Genomic DNA, 19,250 nt, shown 5'->3' with positions numbered 1-19,250 from the left:
GGATTCAGCACTGTGTATGTCATAATTAGATGTCTTATCTTTCAGAAGCTGTGCAGGAGGTTTCTTAGTACCCTATCCGTGTGCCTCAGCTTCTAGCTGGGTGCCCTGCAGTCCGCATGGTTGTCTGTGTTGCACTGAGTAGTGGTTTCGTTCATCAGGGAGAGGGAACCTTGGCCAGAAACTTTGTAGGTAGAACACTTATGTGGAGCTCAGCTTTTGGAAAACAGGACCGATACCTCTTCTTCATTATACTGCAGAGTTAATTATAGCAGGAAATTACATCAATACAAGCAAAATGTACCCGAGAAAAGGGATCTGTTCACTGTGAATCAGGGAAATTTCAGGAAGGACTATTGGCAAAGAAGCATGAGAATGGTGAAAGTCAGATATCTGTTGACTTAATTCAGCACAAAGCCTGCCAGCAATTTAAAACATGCTTTGCATTTCACAAGTTGCCTTTCTTATCACTACAGGGTAATGTGGTCTATGATAGTGGGTGACACAACTATGAAAGTCACTCTGGCTCAGTTGTCTATCTCAGACAACAAGGATTTGGGCTTTGATGCCTGGCCAAGTAATTCTCTTGAAAGGAGAAATAAATCCTAGCAACATCTTTCTTACACTTACTTGTTTAGAAAAACTCAGCTGGCAGTGGTTCTTATCAGTTAGTCACTTCTATATTGACATATTCCTTCTGTGAAAGGGTTAACAAGTGAACTAGCTAAGGCAATGGTCAGTTAAGGAGGGAAGAGAGAGAAAGAAAAAGAAAYAGTAAATAGTAGTCTAGGTAACAAAACAACATTTTGTTGATTTAAGGTAGAGCGTATTCAAAAGCAAAAAGGAAAAAGTTCCTGGTTGAACAGACTGGCTCAAAATCCTTCTCATGTAATAATATATGTACATGTATACATACACAGTGCATCTTGCAACTTCAAAGTGTTTTCTCACACGTATTTGACATTTTGGCTTGACAAAAGTAAGAATTGTTTGGTTCATTCCTGTTTCTTTTTGTAGGGTCATTTCTTTTATCATTGGCAGTTCATTTACAGAGAGGAAAAATTGACAGTATTTAGATGATTCCGGTATATATCGTCAAAAAATAGCACAATCCTCATAGTCCTATCTCATAAGGAGTATTTCAAAATGGTAATTCTTGAAAAATCCAATGTTGAGTCATTTATTTCCCCTTGGATATCCACATAATATTTCTACCACTTGGTGAGCCAGACCACTGTGGGATTATAAAGGATAATATTTTTATACACTCAGTACAGCAAAAATAACATCCATAAAGCTAACCAGCTCTCCAGAAAGAGAGAATCATTGTAAAGGAGTGAAGAACACAGTCTGTGATACACAAGTTACAAGATAATCAGTTAGCAGCTMCATAGTTGGCAGCAGCATGTCCAAGACTGTCGAAGTTCTGCATTTTGTTCTGTTTGATTTTTGGCTTGTGATYCAGCTGACATGACCTGTTATAGAGGTTGTTCTCATGGTTCCCTTTTTAATTTCTCTGTCTAGAGAGAAATGCATATACCAAATTGCTGAAGAACAGGAAGGCGATGAGAAACAGAGGAAGTCTCTTTTCCATAGTCAAGAATCTTCAAGTCCCTTGGTGAGCAACTTGGTCAAAAAATTGTCCTCCACTCACTTTTTGGTTGACTTCGCCTCTGATGATGTGAAATGTTGGTCTTCATGAGGAACAGAAAAAAAAATACTTGAATTTCATATGGAGTGTTGTTGCCCTGTTGAGGGAGCTAAGTAATTTGTTCATATTTTATTTTACATGTTTTCAGTTTATTTTATCTTGCCATATCTCAGATGCTAGCTATCAGTATGCACTTTAATCCAAAACTCATTTTATTTTTTTACTTTTTTGGTTTCAAATGGATTTTGTCAAAAAAGTCCTAGTAAGAAGAAACTACTTTAATATGTCTCGATTTATTTGGGTCTGCGAAGATCTCAAAAGCATTCATTTTCTCACTTTAGAATTTTCACTGAGATTTTTAAATACCCCAAAGCTTATGTTTGAATTTGKGTCTTGCTATGTATTTCCAAAGAATTTTTTTTTGTACATTTCACCATGGAAAGAGTGGAAGCTGAGCTACTCCAACTGATAAAGTTTGACTTCTAGTACTTAACATTCCAAGAAGTATGTGGACTTAAAGGACAAGTGAGTTTCGCTTTTGGATTCAGCATCATTAAAATAACATTTTCTTTTTTTTTTCTGAAATAAGACCTGGAATTTCCTCAGCTTGTTATTTTTCCCAGCAACAAAAGTCCAGGGTAAAAAACTAGGGACTTTTTTATCTGTTGGCTTCTATTTTTTGATAGATAAAAGTTGTGTTCTTTTTACTTAAGTGAAATAATGCCTCAGAATAAAAGAAACAGGCTATTTTATGTTCTGTGCMGATTAGCAGTTTTCTGTATTGTTTTATCTGTCGTCTTTTGTGGACTCTAGATACCATCAGAGACTGTGCAGTTAAATTAACCCAACAGGAAATGTAATAGTTACTGAAATGGTGCCTAAGAAAGATAATAGAAACAATTTATTTTTGTATAAAGTATCTCAGAAATTCAGAAAAGGAAAAGCAGAGAAAACTTTTTTTAAGTTTTTTTTTCTTTTTTTTTTCAACAGATGACAAGTTAGATGTTGTATAGTGAAAAGTGGGTTATGTGGTAATGCGTTGGTGTTCTCTTTGTAATGAGGAACAAAGTTAAAATTTCTGAAACAGACACAATCCTTTAAATAGATCTGTATGTAGATCTCATCCCTCCCATCCAGCGGTGAAAATTATAGGGATTCAGTGATGCTCTCCTCCCTCTCTTGGGGGCTATATGGAGGTTGTACAATTGTCAGAGGATGAGAAAGAAGGTGGTGGGAGTTATGGAAAGAGAAGGGTCAGGGAAGCACTGGAAAACAAGAAAAGCCAGTAGGCCCTGAGAAAGGGCAGACAATATAAAATTCATATACCCAGTTATTGAGGTTACCCAGAACTGAAAAGTTGAATCTGGCATGTCAAATATCTGCAGTATAGGCCATATAAGCAGCACTCTTAATAATTGTACAGGTGTGTTCAGTAGTTTTTCAGTTACTTGGTAAAGATTTAGCTATATTGAAGTTGTTGCTTAGGATGCAGTGCCTGTTCTTCCTTTGTTGACAAAAGTAAGTTTTCTCTGCCAGCATAGATCTCATTCAGCCTACAGGATGCTTCTCTTGCTCACATTCTTTAGGCAAGGTCATGCTGTGGATATATCAGATGCTTCTGCAGGGTGGAAGGTCTTCAGCCCAGTGGCTTCCAGGGCACATCTTGAGAGAAAGATCTTTCATGAAATGGGTGAGACTGCAGTTAGGGGAGACCTAGGTATGAACTTGTTGAAATAGCTCTATGACCTAAGACCAAAGAAACATGGAGAGAAACTAAGCTGTTTCTGATTTCTCACGAGTGCTGTTCCTTCTACTGAAAGACTCTGCCATCTCAAGCTGATGGGACAAAAGGATGCTTATACATATATGCTTAAATAAGTCTGTGGGTTGAGATTCTGTATAAAAGTAAAGACTCTAACGCTAGCTTTATATATATATATATAGCAGAAATCCCAAGTGGAGTCTCTAGATGCAGATATTGGCGTGAAGTGCCATTAAGCATTTTATTGCTGGCATAGGAAGCAGGTCAGATTAGGCCAGTTTATTTCTAGCATTTTCAAAATCTCCTCTGCCAAAAGAAGAGTAGCATTAGCCCTCTTCTCAACAGGTCTTGGCCCCTAAGTTTAAAAAAAAAAAAAAAAAAAAAAAGATTTTTTGAGAGACAAATTCTATGTGAAGTTTTTTTTAAACTTTCCCATAGTATTCTCCATGAAACAATGCAGTAAACTGCCCTCTAACTGCATATTCAGTTCAATATCTAACATATTACATAATGCACATTTTGTTCAAATAGCTCCTAAACATATCAAGAACTTGTCAAGTCTTTTGTCTAGAGGAAATCTTGAATTTCATGATAGAGCTGTTTGGTAGGGCTGTGTAAGTATGAACTAAAGGCACTGCTTAGCACAGTTCTGAAGCAGTTTTATTTTCTTTTGTTCCAGAAAAGTCAGAAGTAAGTTTCGGTTTCCTGGAAGACTTCCATTTCTGCTGCCAAGCCAAAAATGACGTGTTCGGTATTTCTGAACCTCTCCTGGGATGCACAATTAGCTTAGCTCTGTTTGTCCACCAAAGCCTTAAAAAGTCTCCTTTGAATCTTACATGTATTGGAAAACATATATTTACATTCTAGTGCTTAATTCCTTCAGTCTTCTGGGTCTTGGGTAGTATGTTTGTAATACTACTACTTTTGGTTGTAGATGGTTGTACTCTGCACAGGTCAGTTTCTTCCAGCCTCACTCATGTCACTGGATTATCTGAACTCTYGAGACCAACATCGAAAACTTGACARCTGTTCTTATATCTTTTTTGCAGACAGAACAGCCAGGTAACATTTGTTATGTATTTTCCTATTTGCAGGTTGAATACTGAGGGTAGTAGGGGCCACAATAAAGTGCATGTTGATTTTAAAATGCTCAGATTAAAACGCTTAATGTGGAAGAAAAGGCAAGTTTTAAAGRAATTTATCAGTGCTCTTGGCAAGTCTGTACTTCCTTTAATAGTATGTGTTGGCCAGCTCAGTTCTTACTTGTACTGTMTGAGTTAGATTTGTCTGATTGCTCACCTTAAACCCTCTGGTAAGGATCCAACACCAGTAAAATTAATGGCAGCTCTCCAGTTTAATTTACTGGGATCTGCATCAGGGTTATTTCCTATTCCATGGTATCTAGTGAAGGATTTAATTACAGTTTTCCCAGCATACGGATAATACCTTCTATGTTTATAATTTCTTGTATCTAGAATCTCATTTCCCAGAAATAGAGAAATTATGCCTTTCTTTCTGTGGCTTAAAGTATGAGTATTTAAGCAGTCAAAACAGCAGTCTGCTTCTCTTTTTAATTAAAAAGTATTTATTTGCAACTTAACTAAGAGGATGTGCTTTCCTTCAGAAAAGCACTTTTTTGAGTGAATCAAATCATGTTCTATAAATGCTGTTTACCTAGTTCCACAGATTTTAGTTCCTGGGTTTGATTAAAAAGATAGACAGGGTAACAGCAAGAGCCTGACCACCTCTGGTACAACTCTCACCTGAAGATGGTATATTGGAGCCAGCACTAGTGTCTTGGCCATAAAATCTACTTGAATCAAAAGGTTTTAGATTATATAGTGCCATCTTTCAACAGCGAAATTTGTTTATCAATCATAGATTTGTTTTTAATTTTAGTGTTTTCTTTTCCAAGTAATTAGTTAAGAGAGTTAGTTAGGTCCATGCCCTTTATAAAGCGCACGGTGCAGTGACAATCACAATTCACAGATATCAAAAAACCTGTTAAATTACTGCATATGAAATGATCTTGTAGAGACATTTTTAAAATGTTTTGAATTTCTTGCTGCTTTGATTGAGATTTTGAAATTTGTAATTGAGTAATTGAGATTTGTAAACCTTTGTTGTTTGCTTTCATAGCATTTCCCATTTTAAAATGAAGCACAGGCATTATATTACTTTCTGCTAATATTCTCTCCTTACCAGACGTTACGTAGTAGAACTTGTCTTTATTCCAAACTACATATTCACTGGAAACCAAGTACTGACCTGGAGTGGTGTTTTGCTCTCTCAGAGGAGTATCAGGGATGTAAGACATGCCAATAGCATTTCACAAGAAGGGCCATTTGACTAAAATCCATCTGAACGTCACTAGCCTGGTTCAAGCTGATGAAGTCTGATCTCCACACTTTCATCTTACTTATTTCTTGTTTTTTTTAGGGATCAAGAGTACTTAGGATTGTGAATAACATCACCTCGCAGATTTGTGGCACAGCTTCCAAAGGAAATGGACAGAATTGAGTATTATTAGGACTTTTGTCAGAAGACCCACCCCTCTGAACATACTGAAGGTAAACTTGGGTAACTTTTCCATCTGATAGATCATTCTGTTGAGCTATTTGGAATTACCCACATTCATTCATTTTATCAGACGTTTGCAGAACAAGATCTTGACTTGCTCTTTGCAAGTACAATAGGCAGCATATTTATTGTTTTGCTGGGCTTCACATTCTGATTTAAAAAAAAAAAAAAAAAAAGGCAGCAGAGGGCGCTGAAATCGCCTACCTAGCACTGTGTGGATGACTTCCGCCCTGCCCGGGCTTTCCCATCCAGGGATTTCCCGCAGAACCTTTATAAAAGCATACGGGAGCTGTCTGGACAAACAGTCGCAGGGCAGCAGGCTCTCACTGAACTGCTCTGCAGGAAATAGAAAGCAAGACTTGTGAATTTACTCTCTTCACTTAATTACAGCAATTACAAATGATAAAGCAGATGGAAAGAACAAGCCAAGCTGTGGTAATAATTTTGTGTGTGTGCATGAGTGGTAAGTTCGGAAAGTTTCTTTCCTTTAATTTGCTTAAATTTTACTTACTGCCAACTGAGGTGCAATTTGCTGTTTGGTCTTTATTTCGTTTCTGTTGCTTTTACGTGTCAGTACAATTGTCAATTAAGAAGCTCTGCTGGAATATTAAGAAACTTTTTTCCACATTCATTTTGAGCTTTTTTATGCTCTGCAACAACACGATCCTTTTCTCAATCAGTTTGTTAGGTAATTTAGGAGGCAAATGCTGTGTATCACTGCATGTTTGGTTTTACTATCATTCCTGACAGTATCGGTAAAGTTTGATACTAAACATCCTGTTGGAAGTGATTCTGTGATTATCCTTTTAACTTCTTTACTTACCCTTCTCTCATATCTTACAAAATTTTAGAAACAGATCCAGGTAGCAAAAAGTCGAATTCTGCTAATGCAATTATTTTTACTTTTAGACCTGTTTTTATGCCATTTCTTCCCTCTCCAAAAAAAAAAAAAAAAAGAAAAAAAAAAGGTTAATATAACCTGAGTCCAAGTTACCCAAAGTTATCTGTACTGCGTAAATATTGCTCTTTATTTTTCCTTTGGACCAGTAAACCAATGTATGAGCTTTAATATTTTAACTGTCCTAAACTGGTAAAGAGCTCTTGTGTTGCAACAGACCATGAAAAGATGGAAAAGAAGGAAAATAAATGTTGGGAATGCTGCTAAGTTTATGCATATTCTCCCTGTTGTAGTTAAAGCTTTTGAAATGGAGATCACACCTGCCAACAGAATTGTTGCACAGATGGGAGATGCAGTCGTGCTTACATGCAATGCTACTGGCTGTGCATCACCAAGTTTTTCCTGGAGAATCCAAACGGACAACCCCCTCGGAGGAACAGCGACACACCACGGGACATACTCTACCTTGACTATGAGTGCAGTTAACATTAACAATGCTCATGATTATTTGTGTACTGTCTGCTGCAAGGATGAGAAGAAAGAAAAAAGTGTCAAAATTGAAGTTTACTGTAAGTGAATATGTAAAATTTTCTCTAAGTAGGACTTAGAAAAACTCCATGATTTGTTCTTAGATGGTACAATTGATAGTCAACTGATAACCCTAGAATTAGGGAGCAGAAGCCTGGGTTCCTTGCTGGATCTTACTAGATCAGCTGTGAATCATATTCTAAAAAGTGCACTAATGTAATTCTTGCTAGTGCATGAATTGCTTATGAAAGACATCTTCATATCAAACTATGTCTTGTAACATAGATAATAAACAGTCATGTTCTGAACATCTCTAAACTTCAGATATTTCAAATCTGGATCTTGCTCTTGTATTTTCTCTAGGGCCTGTCTGTGGCAGACTAAATAAATGTGTTTTGTTCTTTCAGCTTTCCCCAGTGACCCTGTCATTGAGATCAGCGCATCCTTAGCTGCTGGAGAACAAACCATTGTCACCTGTAAAATTCCCCATGTGTATCCTTCTGATCGCCTAGAAGTATTCCTAAAAAAAGGGGATCATGTTCTTCACGAGCAAAATTTTTATGAAGATCATAGCACAAATGCGGAGACCAAAACTGTGACATATTCATTTAACCTCACTACTGAAGATATTGGGAAAGAGATTTCTTGCGTGGCTAAATTACCAATTGCTGATATGAACTTTGAACCCAAAGAAAGAGTAACTTCTCAGAAACTGAATGCAAACTGTAAGTCTTTTTATACTTTGGGGTTTTCAAATACTATTTTACATTAAGGTTCATGAGAGGGCTTACAACGTATGTGCTGTAAATCATTTATAATCTACACTTTTTATCTATATTTGTTTAGATAATCTACTATCTAATAAACATTAGGCATTGTAGCAACTGTATTGCAGTCTGTGGATTTTAGTTATTAAATGTCGTCTCTGGATACAGACTGTAACTTCTTTGTGGAACAGGTGACTGATGGCTTCAGGTTCAAAGGTGATGGCATATAAGTTGAGTGGGGTTGTGTTCAGTATCACTTGGCAACTCCGTAACACACAGTTGTTCATGATGGAAATTAGGCAATCCTGCAGTAACTTCTCTCTCACTTTCTTACCTTAAGGAACAGGTAAAGACCAGAATAAAAATATCAACACCTAGATATAGAAATATTTTTTAAATTGCCTTTGTAATTCTAAGTTTGTAGTCCTAGTCAATGGAGTAAGCATTTAAAAAAAAAAATACACATTTTGGCTAGTTTAGCTTTTAAAGCTGCAAGTATGAACGCCTCGTCAAGTTTGGGAAAAAATGTTCTACTGGTACACTCAGATTGTTATTTTTGTTCAGTATTATGTGAAGTGTTTYTCTAGAGAAGCTAGCCTTAGAGATGTGCTTACCTTCATCAACATGTTGATAATATTTTCCTTTCGTTCTCTTCCAGTTGGTCCTAAAAATACTGTCATTATTGCATCTCCAAGCAACTCAGCAATGGAAGGACACTCTATAAATCTCACTTGTGTGACTGACAGTAATCCACCACCACAAATAGTTTGGAGAAGACAAGTGGCTGACAAAATTGTCCAGTGTGCATCAGAAAACAATGTCCTTACTATTCCTGAAGCCCATTTCACTGATTCAGGAATTTACATCTGTGAAGTAACTAATTTGTTGACTAATAAAACAGAGAAAGCAACTGTGGAGATCGTTATACAAGGTACAAGTCTGCATAAATTTTACTTGTATTGTTCAGGTCCCAATCTGCAACTGTCTCTTCCTTTCAGGAATGGAACTCTGAAAGTTAGGAAGTTTTGGGGCCTTCCTTACAATATATTCACAGATCAAATTTTGAATTACTGTAACTCATTGTGGGCTATCTCATACATTTAGATGATTAATTTTCAGCTACTTTTTTTGCTACTGGTTTTCATGCAGTCCTATAAATATCTCCTGTAGTGCCACACTCGGMGTCGTGAAGGAATCTGAGAAAGTGGTATCGTGGGGTTTCCCTAGAAATAGTAATAAACAGTTTCGCAGGAACATCTCTTCTCCTGCTTTGGACTTTGAATGAATAGTAGCAAATTTAGCGGTCATTTATTAGTAAAACTATTTCATACTTTATTGCCACTATTGCAGTAGGGACAAAAGTCTCAGCTGGAATCGGGGACCAAAACCAAAACAAAATGATCCTTTGGCAAACAGTTCCTGCTTTCTCAAATGCTCTCCATCTTCAGTAGTTCTTTTGCTTTAGTATAACATCAGTATTTCCTCTTGTCATGCAGGTCCTCCAAATATTGCAGAGTTCTCCGTAGAGCCTTCTACAACAGTTCATGAAGGAGAAAATGTTTCTATACGATGTTTTGCTGAGAGTAACCCTCCTGCTAAGATTGTTTTAAGGAGAAAATCTGACAGTGAAGACTTGGGACATAACAGTGAAGGAGGAATTCTCCTTCTGTCATCTGTGACATTCCTTAATAGAGGAGAGTATGAATGCATAGCGGAAAACAAGTTTGGGGAAAAAAGAAGTGCAGTGGCTCTTAATGTGGAATGTAAGTGTCTATAATATATTCCAGTCATTTAAACATAATTAGTTATGTCAGTACTCCCCTTACTCAAGTGATAGGTATAGCAAGCAAACTAAATGAAAGCCTATGAATACAAAACCAGAGTCAGAGTTCTGCCTGTTCCCTAGCCCTTCTAGTCCTCTTTTTAGCAATTTTTTCTCTTTSTGGAAAAAGAACAGTCTAATCTTCTGTACTTTCCCAAAAAAAGGAGCAGTGCTGAGGAGCAAAACAGAGGCATGAAATCTTTAGTGTAAAGGTTAGACCTGGCATTTTGTCAGTCTTAAATCAAGATCTAAGTGAGGCTGACTGACCAGTAAACCATTCTTGGTTTATAGATAGGTATACAGCCTTTGGAGAATTTGCATTGAAGCTCTGAATCTGTGTGCTTTACTTAATTGTGAGGATAAGAGAGAAATTAACTTCAGTAGGCTGACAGCCTGCATGCAGCAGTAAATGCTAGTCCTTCTCTAAAAATTCTATTGATAATTAACTACATCGTTCTTCCTTTTAGATGGACCAAAGAACACAGTCATCTCTGTAATCCCTGCTGCTGTTGTTAAAGAAGGAGAAACTGTGACAATGAAATGTAGTAGTTCTGGTAATCCAACTCCAGTGATCTCTTGGAAGAAAAAGACTGCCACTGGGGAGTCTGAGAAAATTTTTGAAGATGCGACTTTAACTATAGAGAATATCAAAAGTCAAGATTTGGGACTTTATGAATGTGAAGCACGTAACCAATTCGGCGGAGAAGAAAGAGCTGTGAAATTACTTGTTCAAGGTCAGTAGAAGAAGATGGAAAACATTTTAAAAATACATATTTTAGGTCCAAATCTGTGCAAGTCAGTGGAAATTCTGTCTTTCATGTCAATGRAGTCAAAATTTGGCCCTATTCCATTTAATCATTTAGGTAGCTCTATTAATGAAGAGTGAAATTTGCCTTAGTACAGACAGGTACAAAACTCTCCATGTCAGATTAGCTTCTGTTACTCCTTTCTCTGGGAAGTGTACACACCAGGCAAAGTAGTTATGAAGGAAAGCATTTATATTTTCCACTAACTAGGATCCAGATACTTGTTTAGAAAAGATTCAAAGAGAAAGAATATGCTGAAAATTCCCTGTGGAGGGAGTGTTTTGAAGCTCCTTGGCCCTCCTTAAGTGTTGACAGTGTATTCTGTTCTCATAAGCTCCGTTTAAACTTACGCCAAATGCCAAATCCTCAAGCTGTGTGCAAGGAGAGCTGAGTTTCGTTTTCAGGGAATATTTTTTTCAGTTGTTGCTCAGATTGCCAGTAGAAAGCAAGATCTGGGGCTTGTTTCCATTCAGGACCCAGAGCAAACTTAAAAATAGGTGCTTTTGAATTTGAAAAAAAAGATTGAATAACAGTATGTGGTCACAGCACATACATTTGCATTTTAGTAAATTTAATAAGCAGTCTAATCTTGAACGCCATTCCTGAAAGCAATCTAATTGACAGCACTACTGTAAATATGTGTAGTATCATTATCTATAAGTAAACAATGATTAGGATATTGTTATTAGGCTGTTTATTTTTAAAATGTAACTTCTTTAAGCAGTATATTTCTCCTCCTTAGTCAGTCTGGTTGTGTTGATTGCATGGCAATAAGTTGTTGTTTAGAGGTCACTTCTGCTACTAATCAGTCTCCCTTTACTTTTTTGTAGCTCCACCGAAAAACACAACTCTTAAAATTTTCCCTTCAAATGCAGTGAAACAAGGAGAACGTGTTACCATCTCTTGCACATCGACAGGTGTTCCAACTGTTCAGATTACTCTGAGAAAGAAAACAGATGGTGCAATCACAACACTTGAAACACAAGATGGCAAATATACTCTGGAAAGTGTTTTGCTAAAGGATGCAGGAATATATGAATGCGTATCCAGTAATGAACTGGGAGAGGAGTCTCAGCACCTAGTACTTGATGTCAAAGGTCAGATAAAATAACTACTGTATTAAGTTAATGTGATTTTTTAGAAGGATTAAATTACATCTTCACTTACATTTCCTTCAAATTGCAGTATTTGGGCTCATCTTTTGTTGTCCATTAAGAATTAAATGTCTTTTTAAAAATTTGTTTTGAGATGAATTGCAAATTAATGAATTTTAAAAAAAAAAAATGATAAGAGTCTTAGTGGTCTTAAAAACTGCAGTCCAGATGCACACAATAATTACTTCTTCAAAATGTTCATAGTTCCACTTCCCCCAAACTGTAAGAACAGGATTTTAAATTGTGGAACCTAATGATAAAAATGCTATTTTTTGCCTCTTCTTTTCCTCATTTGTTGAAAGAGGACGCCAATCTCTGTGGCTGTAAACTCATGTCCTTTCATAGACTCACAGAATAAATAAGAAAAGAAAAAAAAGTCTCTATATAACATAAAATAAATGCAAAGTGGTCAGGTGCTAAAATGTTCTTTCAGTCAATTGCTGTTGAGTGCGCTTTCTTAAGTATAGGTACCAAGCAGCATGTAATGCTACATGCTCAAAAATTATGGTGAATCTTTTAACTGAATTGATTTAACACTTTGTGTCTACACGCTGCTGATACCTTATGAACTTTTTTTTTTACCTTGGTTTCTATCTTACTGTGTTTCTTTTCAGTTCCTCCTCAAAATATTACTGTGTTAGTACATCCATCGGAAAACGTTCAAGAAGGAGAAAATGTCACTATTACATGTAGCACATACAGTAACCCACCACCACAGATGATCCTGAAAAAAGTCCATCCAGACAAAGAAATTATTCTGACRTCAGTGAATGGAACCTTTGTACTCTACAATGTCACCGAAAGTCACACAGGCACATATTTGCTTGATGTTTTCAATGAGGTTGGAAACAACATTAAAATGATTGAGATAGCTGTTGTAGGTAGGTGGATCTGTTGCCTTAAACTAACTTTGTTCTTGTCTTATAATGAGTTTTGTGTCAAGGTGAGCACATCTAGTTCACTGCTGATCCTTGCACAGAAACAGTRTGCTTAGCTTTAAAAAACCAAAAAGACTAAGCTAAATAAAACAGCTGGTAAGAACCACCTGTATATAATCTCCTTTCAGAATGAATGTTGTTGAGCCCCTTGAGCAGAGGGGCTAATCCATTGGAGGGAGAAAGCTTCATTTCACAAAAACTGCTATGCTTCCAGGAAGCAGAAGTGTCCCAAGTATTCCCTGGGGAAATGCAGGATATTTCTCCTATTTTTCATGACCTTCATGGTACTCTTCATTGTAAGCAATACCAAATTGGTTGGAAGTTGCCTAACAAATTCAAGAATGAGATGCTATCTAAGAAATAGTGGGTAATATGGAATTGCTAAAGAGGCAAATATATAAGGAAGAGGGTTGGAAATGTGCTTTGTGCATGAGAACAGAAAAGTAGCCCCAGTGAAGATGATTAATAGCATAACTTTTACAGTAATACACATTTATTTGTTTAAATCACTTTTTACAGAACTGTTTTCCTCTTTATGTCTCTATTTTGCAGGAAGAGTGGAAAACCCAGATCAAATGATGCTCGTGATTATTGCATTTTCCTGTGTAACAGCAATAGCAGTACCTGTAGTTGCAATTTTGATCTACGTGTCAAGACAAGCAAAGATAAATGGATCCTACAGTCTTGTAAAAGCACTGAGACTGAAAGTGTGATCACGTGAATATAATAGTCTAAGTGGTTCATAATAAGCAATGCTATTTATTATTGGCTCTGCCAACACATTCATTGACTTTGCTCCTCTTCCATAATATGCTGTAACAAGCAAGTGACTTGAAAATGTTATTTTGTGATAGCAAATGGAAAGTGGTTTGTGTTTTCATGAGTATTTCAGTATTTAAATTAAAGGAAAAAATAGGAACAGGGAGTTGAAGCATGCCCAGCAATGAGTCCCTGGGAGGACTAGGTTTGTATATAGTGTATAATTTGTATTATAAGTATATTCAACTGAATATCTGTAAAACTGCAGTCTTGCTGCAACTGTACATAGAAATGTTGTTAATTCAAGTATACAAAATCAGCATTATTTGAGTTGATTGGATGGTAATATTTTATTTTGTATTATTCTACAGAATGGATGATTTTAATGGAAATTGTCCACTTGTGGAAATGCTTGAAAAATGTTTTCTCTTTGCTTATGTTGCCATAAAGTTACTTTCAGTTAAGTTGCACAATCTTTGGGACATGCATTTCTAATTAATTTAAATGCAATTAAGATCTCAAGACTCATCTTTAAAACATTTTAGTTAATATGTTATTATAAATGCTATTTAGAAAGTGGCAGGGATTAAAGTCTAGTTAGTTTTAGAAAAGCAAAGGTATTTTGTATCATTCTCAAGTCAGTGGCAGAATTCTGCACTTTCATGATGAGCAAAATCATCCCTTTATTATGTAAGCTGCCAATAAGTATATTTTACACATTTCCACTGCAAAATAAAGCTGCTAGTGGGTTTCTGTCATAAAACCCCCYTGCTTACCAAATCACCATTGCTAATGTATGTTTCTCTGGAGAGCAAGATGATCCATATTCAGAAGTTACAGGGTATAGATTAATTGGTTGTAGATATCTATTTCTATCTATAGATTTGGTCTGATATAGATAAAGTTAAACAAGTCTTGGAGATAGGCTGCCTTATTGAGGGGAAGCTTGTGTGATTCTTGTGCACATTCTTATAGAAGGCACCGGTGGACACAGTTCCTTCTAATACCAGTAAGTTGAAACGTTGTGGGAAGCCCTGACTTTAAAGGCACAGGCAAAGTAGGCAGTTGCCTAAGGCTATAGGGGGAAGCAAAATCTAGGCAGCCTCAGCAAAGGCAGCTGAGTCGCTTCCTGAAGCTGCTCCCAGACTGCCCGGGGTGTAGAAAACCAAACYATTTGCCTGACAGCTTGCTTTCCAAGCAGTGCCTGTGTGTTCTGCACCCTGGGAGGTGCAAAGCGAGACTGCGTGTGCTGGGCTGTTGCCTGGGCCTGCATTTAGTCTCATCCAGACACCTTGAACCACTGGGTTAGACAGAAGAAACTGGGCCTGGGCACTCCAAATTCCTCTCCATGCCTCCCCCTTCCCAACAAGCTCAAAGAGATGTGTGAAAGGAGTCTCTTTATATTRCAGCACTTGGTAACAGCCACCTCCAGGAGCGATACAAAAGTAGCTGGCTCTCAGTAGGTAGAGCCTGCAGGATGAGGCAGGGATGCATGGCCCCCCATCGCAGTGTGCTCAGCAGTATTTTGTGCACAATGAGGGAGGTCATGCAGGGTCCTGTGCCTCCCTGCACAGGGAATGGGAGGCTTGGGAAGTGGGGGTGTAGCAGAAAAATGGGAGAGCAGTGTGGACTTGGCTTGGAGGAATGCAGGCATGCAGTAGGAGGGTGAAGAAAAGACTAAAGACAGAAGAGGAGGAGAGCTTTGACAGGCCTCTGACACAGATTTCTTGGAGGTGGTGCCAGGCAATGGAATGCTGTCAGGCCTGTCTCTGTGCARTCTTGTGAACAAACCAGAAAGCATAATTTTTTCCATTATGCAAAACATTTTGCATACTGTATATAGTTCTGGGCTTTGTATTCCAAGGACATAGTGTAATTACAAAAGATACAGAGAAGGAACTAAAATTATTAAGTGGTTGGAGGAGCTGGAGAAAGAAATTAGGAAGGCTGGGACTTCTCAGCTTGGAGAGAGCATTTTGAAGGAGAGATATCACTGAGGTTTTCAAGATTGTGGAAGTAGCTGAGAGCAAATAAATGCAGAACTGTTTGTTAAATCCTGCAGTGCTGGAACTACAGGACACTCAAAGTAACTAGGAGATAGCAAGTATTCTTTTACATAGTAGGTGGTAARCTACTGGTGGCTGCTGCTGTAGGAGGTTGTGGGAGGTAATAGTATCAATCAGCATGAGAAAGGAATGGACAGATTAATGTCTTTTCTGAATGGTCTAGGGCAAGACCTGCTTGGAGGAGCTTAGTAGTTCCTGTGGGTTGTTTTTCCATCCTCTTCTATTCCCTCGGAAAAAAAAAAAAAAAAAAAATGAAAGAAAAAAAGAGTAGGAGAATCTAAGTCATTCTGCACACCCATTCTGGTGCCCATTTAAGTTCTTGTCAATTATTCCTCAGGCTTCTGATATCTTTGCTGTGCTGTTGGTTTCACTGTTTGTGCAGATTGGTGATATCTAAGTCACTTGTCTGTCTTCTCAGACCTGTACTGCACTCTCAGACACAGTCGCTGCTTTAGGAGATGACATTTTTATGTGGGCAGTGAACTTCCTCTCCATGAAATCATGAGGAGAACATTGTCAGGGGATCTCCACCCCTATGGAGGCTAACTCGGGATTTTCCAAATGCTTTGATGATTTGATCAGCAGCTGTAGTATGGGGGTTAAAAGTTCAKAATCGAGTATCTTTTCTACTTATTGAAAATTCTGGAAGGAATATGATTTCCCTCTGCGGTGTTCCTCCTGACACAAAGTGCAGAGCCCCTGCCGTGGTAAAAAGGCATTAACAGCAGCTCCAAGCCACCAAATGCTTTCAGAAGGGATCACATCTGAAGGCTTAGACTCAAGGGTCTTGTGTCCAACTGAGAAAGGGGGCTGTGAAGGAAAGCCTGTGAAGGGTTCACTTAGGTTTTCTCCGTAAAGTTACTTCCCAATGGACAGAATTGTGTTTTATCCTCTCTGCCATGAAAGGACTGTGCTCAAGCACTCCGATTCTCCACGTCCTCAGAGCAGGGGTTTATCCCAATAGGAGCCTGCGGGCAGTGCAAACGGTTGATGCATGAGGTTAAATTTTGAAGGGTTTTAATTTTTTTTACTTCCTGTGGTTAGGGCAAGATGTGTTCTTCCTTGAAAATGTAAAGCTCCAATTGATGAACATACGTTTTTTCAAACTTGCTTGGGAAAGTCTCTTGGGAACAAGAACAGCCTGGTGAGTGTGGCTACTGCTGCTGCTCAGCGCTACCACCATCTCCCATCACTGCACGGAGGGGTGTCCCCCAGCAGAGCACGTGGCCATGTAAGGACTCCACTTGAGGGTGGAGTATCCTCAAAACTCCACAAAATGGAGACTGCACCGTTGTCCATGATCGTTAGTTCTGCCCTTGCTGTTGGAAACACATGGCCTGTTGTTTAGTTCTGTTTGTCCGTCCTTGGCTTCCAGCCCTTGGCTTGTTTCGTGCCTTTCTCTGGGCTAGATAATTATATCCTGTAATCAAGCTGTCTCTTAATCTTCTTTTTGGAAAACTAAACACTTTGAGCTGTTGCAAGACTTAACTTTCTTTATAARGTGTTTTATACAATCTGTAAAGAACTCTCAGACTCTTTTCTAAATCCCCTCCAGTACTTTAACATATCATTTAGCATGGAGCCACAGGACTGTGCACAATATCCTGGTGTTGGTTCTGCCAAAACTGATTATACTTCTTGACTCCTGCTGTGTACAGCTCTTTTTACATAAATCCCTTTCTGTTACAGAATCAAAGCTATTGCTCAGTTCTTAATTCTCATTACAATTTCACAACTCTTGGTAAAGGCACTGCTAGCACTTCCTTCTGAGAAATTATAAGCTTTTCTTTATTATGTTTTCCATTATTTTACTTTAATCCCCATCAACTTTTTCTGTTATTTAAACCCTTGTCATGCCAAGCAATCCATATATCCACATTTTACCCTGATCATTCARCTCATTTGAAAAAAACAGAGTTTTTGCCTCTGTATTCAGTTTCAAAACTACTTCTCAAATTTGAAAAATAGATGAGAGAAGCAGTGAGATCAGGGAAAATCTCTCTGTTGCTTGTTATGCAACTAAACAAGCTTTAAATCTCACAATCTTTTGAGGTCCATATGCTATATATCCTGTCCCCAAAGAGATAAAGTTATGCTAGTGTAAATATGAAAATACTTGCTTGTGAAAGGAGTGATGAGAGGTTTTTTTKGTAGCTTCTGAACGTCTTAAAAGTTATAATTTGTTGTTTTGAGTAGTTGGATAGTCACCAAGTACCAAAGCAGCAAATAATAATGTCTGTCTCTCTGCCTTTTCTGTCTCAGTAGTTCTTCAAATGCTGTTTAAGTAGACAAAATGGCCTGACGGGTTTCTCCGAGATACAAGCATGTGCAGTTCCCCTGCAGGCTCCTTGTTCCTCTCAGAAATTCTGCTAGGTTTAAGGTTTGTTGTTACAAAGAGAACAGGGTTTTGGTTGGCTGGAAATTTAACTACACAAGGTCACTTTCTGCTTTTTGCAGATGTGAGCAGAATTCGTCATTTAAATCCTAAAATTTATGCGAGATGTAGAATTGAATAATTTATGGAGATAATCCAAGTTTTATAGATAAGCTCTCGGAGAAAGGAATAATAAAATCCCTTCTCACATACAAAATGCAGTTCTAGTAACACAAGTACTAAGTGTTTTGTTTTTGTGAATAGTCAAAATGGCCTTGGTGCTGATTACAAAGCAGTGTGGAGCAGGYAGCACCRTTTTTTTATGTGTATATTTGTTAGGGAATCTCACTTCTTTTGAGAAATTGTGACAATGTTGGCATAAATCACTTTTCCAAGGATTCTGCGTTGGAGAGACAAACAAGAACATGGCAGAATAGCGCCCTACTTGCTGGCTTTAGCAGCCAGGAGAGGAATGTGTCTATAGACAGCAAAGGAGCTAAGTAAACATATAGGGAACATGCTAATTTGTTTCCCTATCTAGAGTTGCATTCACAGATCTATGTTGAACTATAGATGTCCTGAAGCATCGTATTTATTAAAGCTATCTACATATTTAAATATGGATATAGTTCTTTGCAGTGTTGCTTGTAGCAGATACCTCTAGTAATAAGTAGCTTAAGAGCACTTCTGTGAGTAGTCTGCATATATGATGGGGGAAGAAAACAACTATTCCTTTTTCTTCCCTATGTCTAGTTCTCTGTATATTGAATATAATGGGTCCATAAGAATCTTCAAGATGTGCACTCCTTTGGATGTGAAAATCCCCCTCTAGAAGCTGTTGTGTTTTCTTGGCCAAGTCCTCTTCTAGTGACAAGATAGGTGAGTAGATAGAGGTTTGGACCTGGGCATCCTTTGAGTCATGGGCATGATTAAGTGGAGAACTAAGGCAATACAGTCTAATACTTGTGCTGGATCATTCACAAGGTTCCTGCAGCCTTTTGGGAGTGCACATACACAATTTTGGAACCAGACCTTGGTAATTAGATTTWAAAAAAAATCCAATTCTAGGAAAAATCCACAGCAAAAAGAGAAATGAAATTCACCATGATGTAAAACATAAAAATGACTAAGAGTCTTTTTTTTTTCTT

General features: G+C 37.7%; 1 protein-coding gene across 2 annotated transcripts; it reads left to right on the top strand.

Moving 5' to 3' along the window:
• Positions 1-4,322: 4,322 nt before the first annotated feature.
• On the top strand, positions 4,323-13,868 carry VCAM1 (vascular cell adhesion molecule 1). Of its 2 annotated transcripts, XM_026038049.1 has the most exons (11): positions 4,323-4,472; positions 5,850-5,980; positions 6,381-6,453; positions 7,182-7,457; positions 7,824-8,141; positions 8,842-9,114; positions 9,680-9,946; positions 10,473-10,739; positions 11,642-11,908; positions 12,580-12,846; positions 13,456-13,868. In XM_026038049.1, the coding sequence occupies exons 3-11, from the start codon at positions 6,390-6,392 to the stop codon at positions 13,614-13,616; spliced, it is 2,160 nt and encodes a 719-aa protein (XP_025893834.1). In that variant the 5' UTR covers positions 4,323-4,472; positions 5,850-5,980; positions 6,381-6,389; the 3' UTR covers positions 13,617-13,868. The 2 variants fall into 2 exon arrangements, with proteins under 2 accessions (XP_025893834.1, XP_025893835.1); XM_026038050.1 differs by lacking the exons at positions 4,323-4,472; positions 6,381-6,453.
• The last annotated feature ends 5,382 nt before the right edge of the window (positions 13,869-19,250 follow it).

Source organism: Nothoprocta perdicaria, unplaced genomic scaffold (genome assembly GCF_003342845.1).
Source record: "Nothoprocta perdicaria isolate Ctin4 unplaced genomic scaffold, notPer1 scaffold_20, whole genome shotgun sequence".
In the NCBI taxonomy this organism is placed as follows: domain Eukaryota; kingdom Metazoa; phylum Chordata; class Aves; order Tinamiformes; family Tinamidae; genus Nothoprocta; species Nothoprocta perdicaria.
This window is presented reverse-complemented; position numbering and strand designations above follow the sequence as displayed.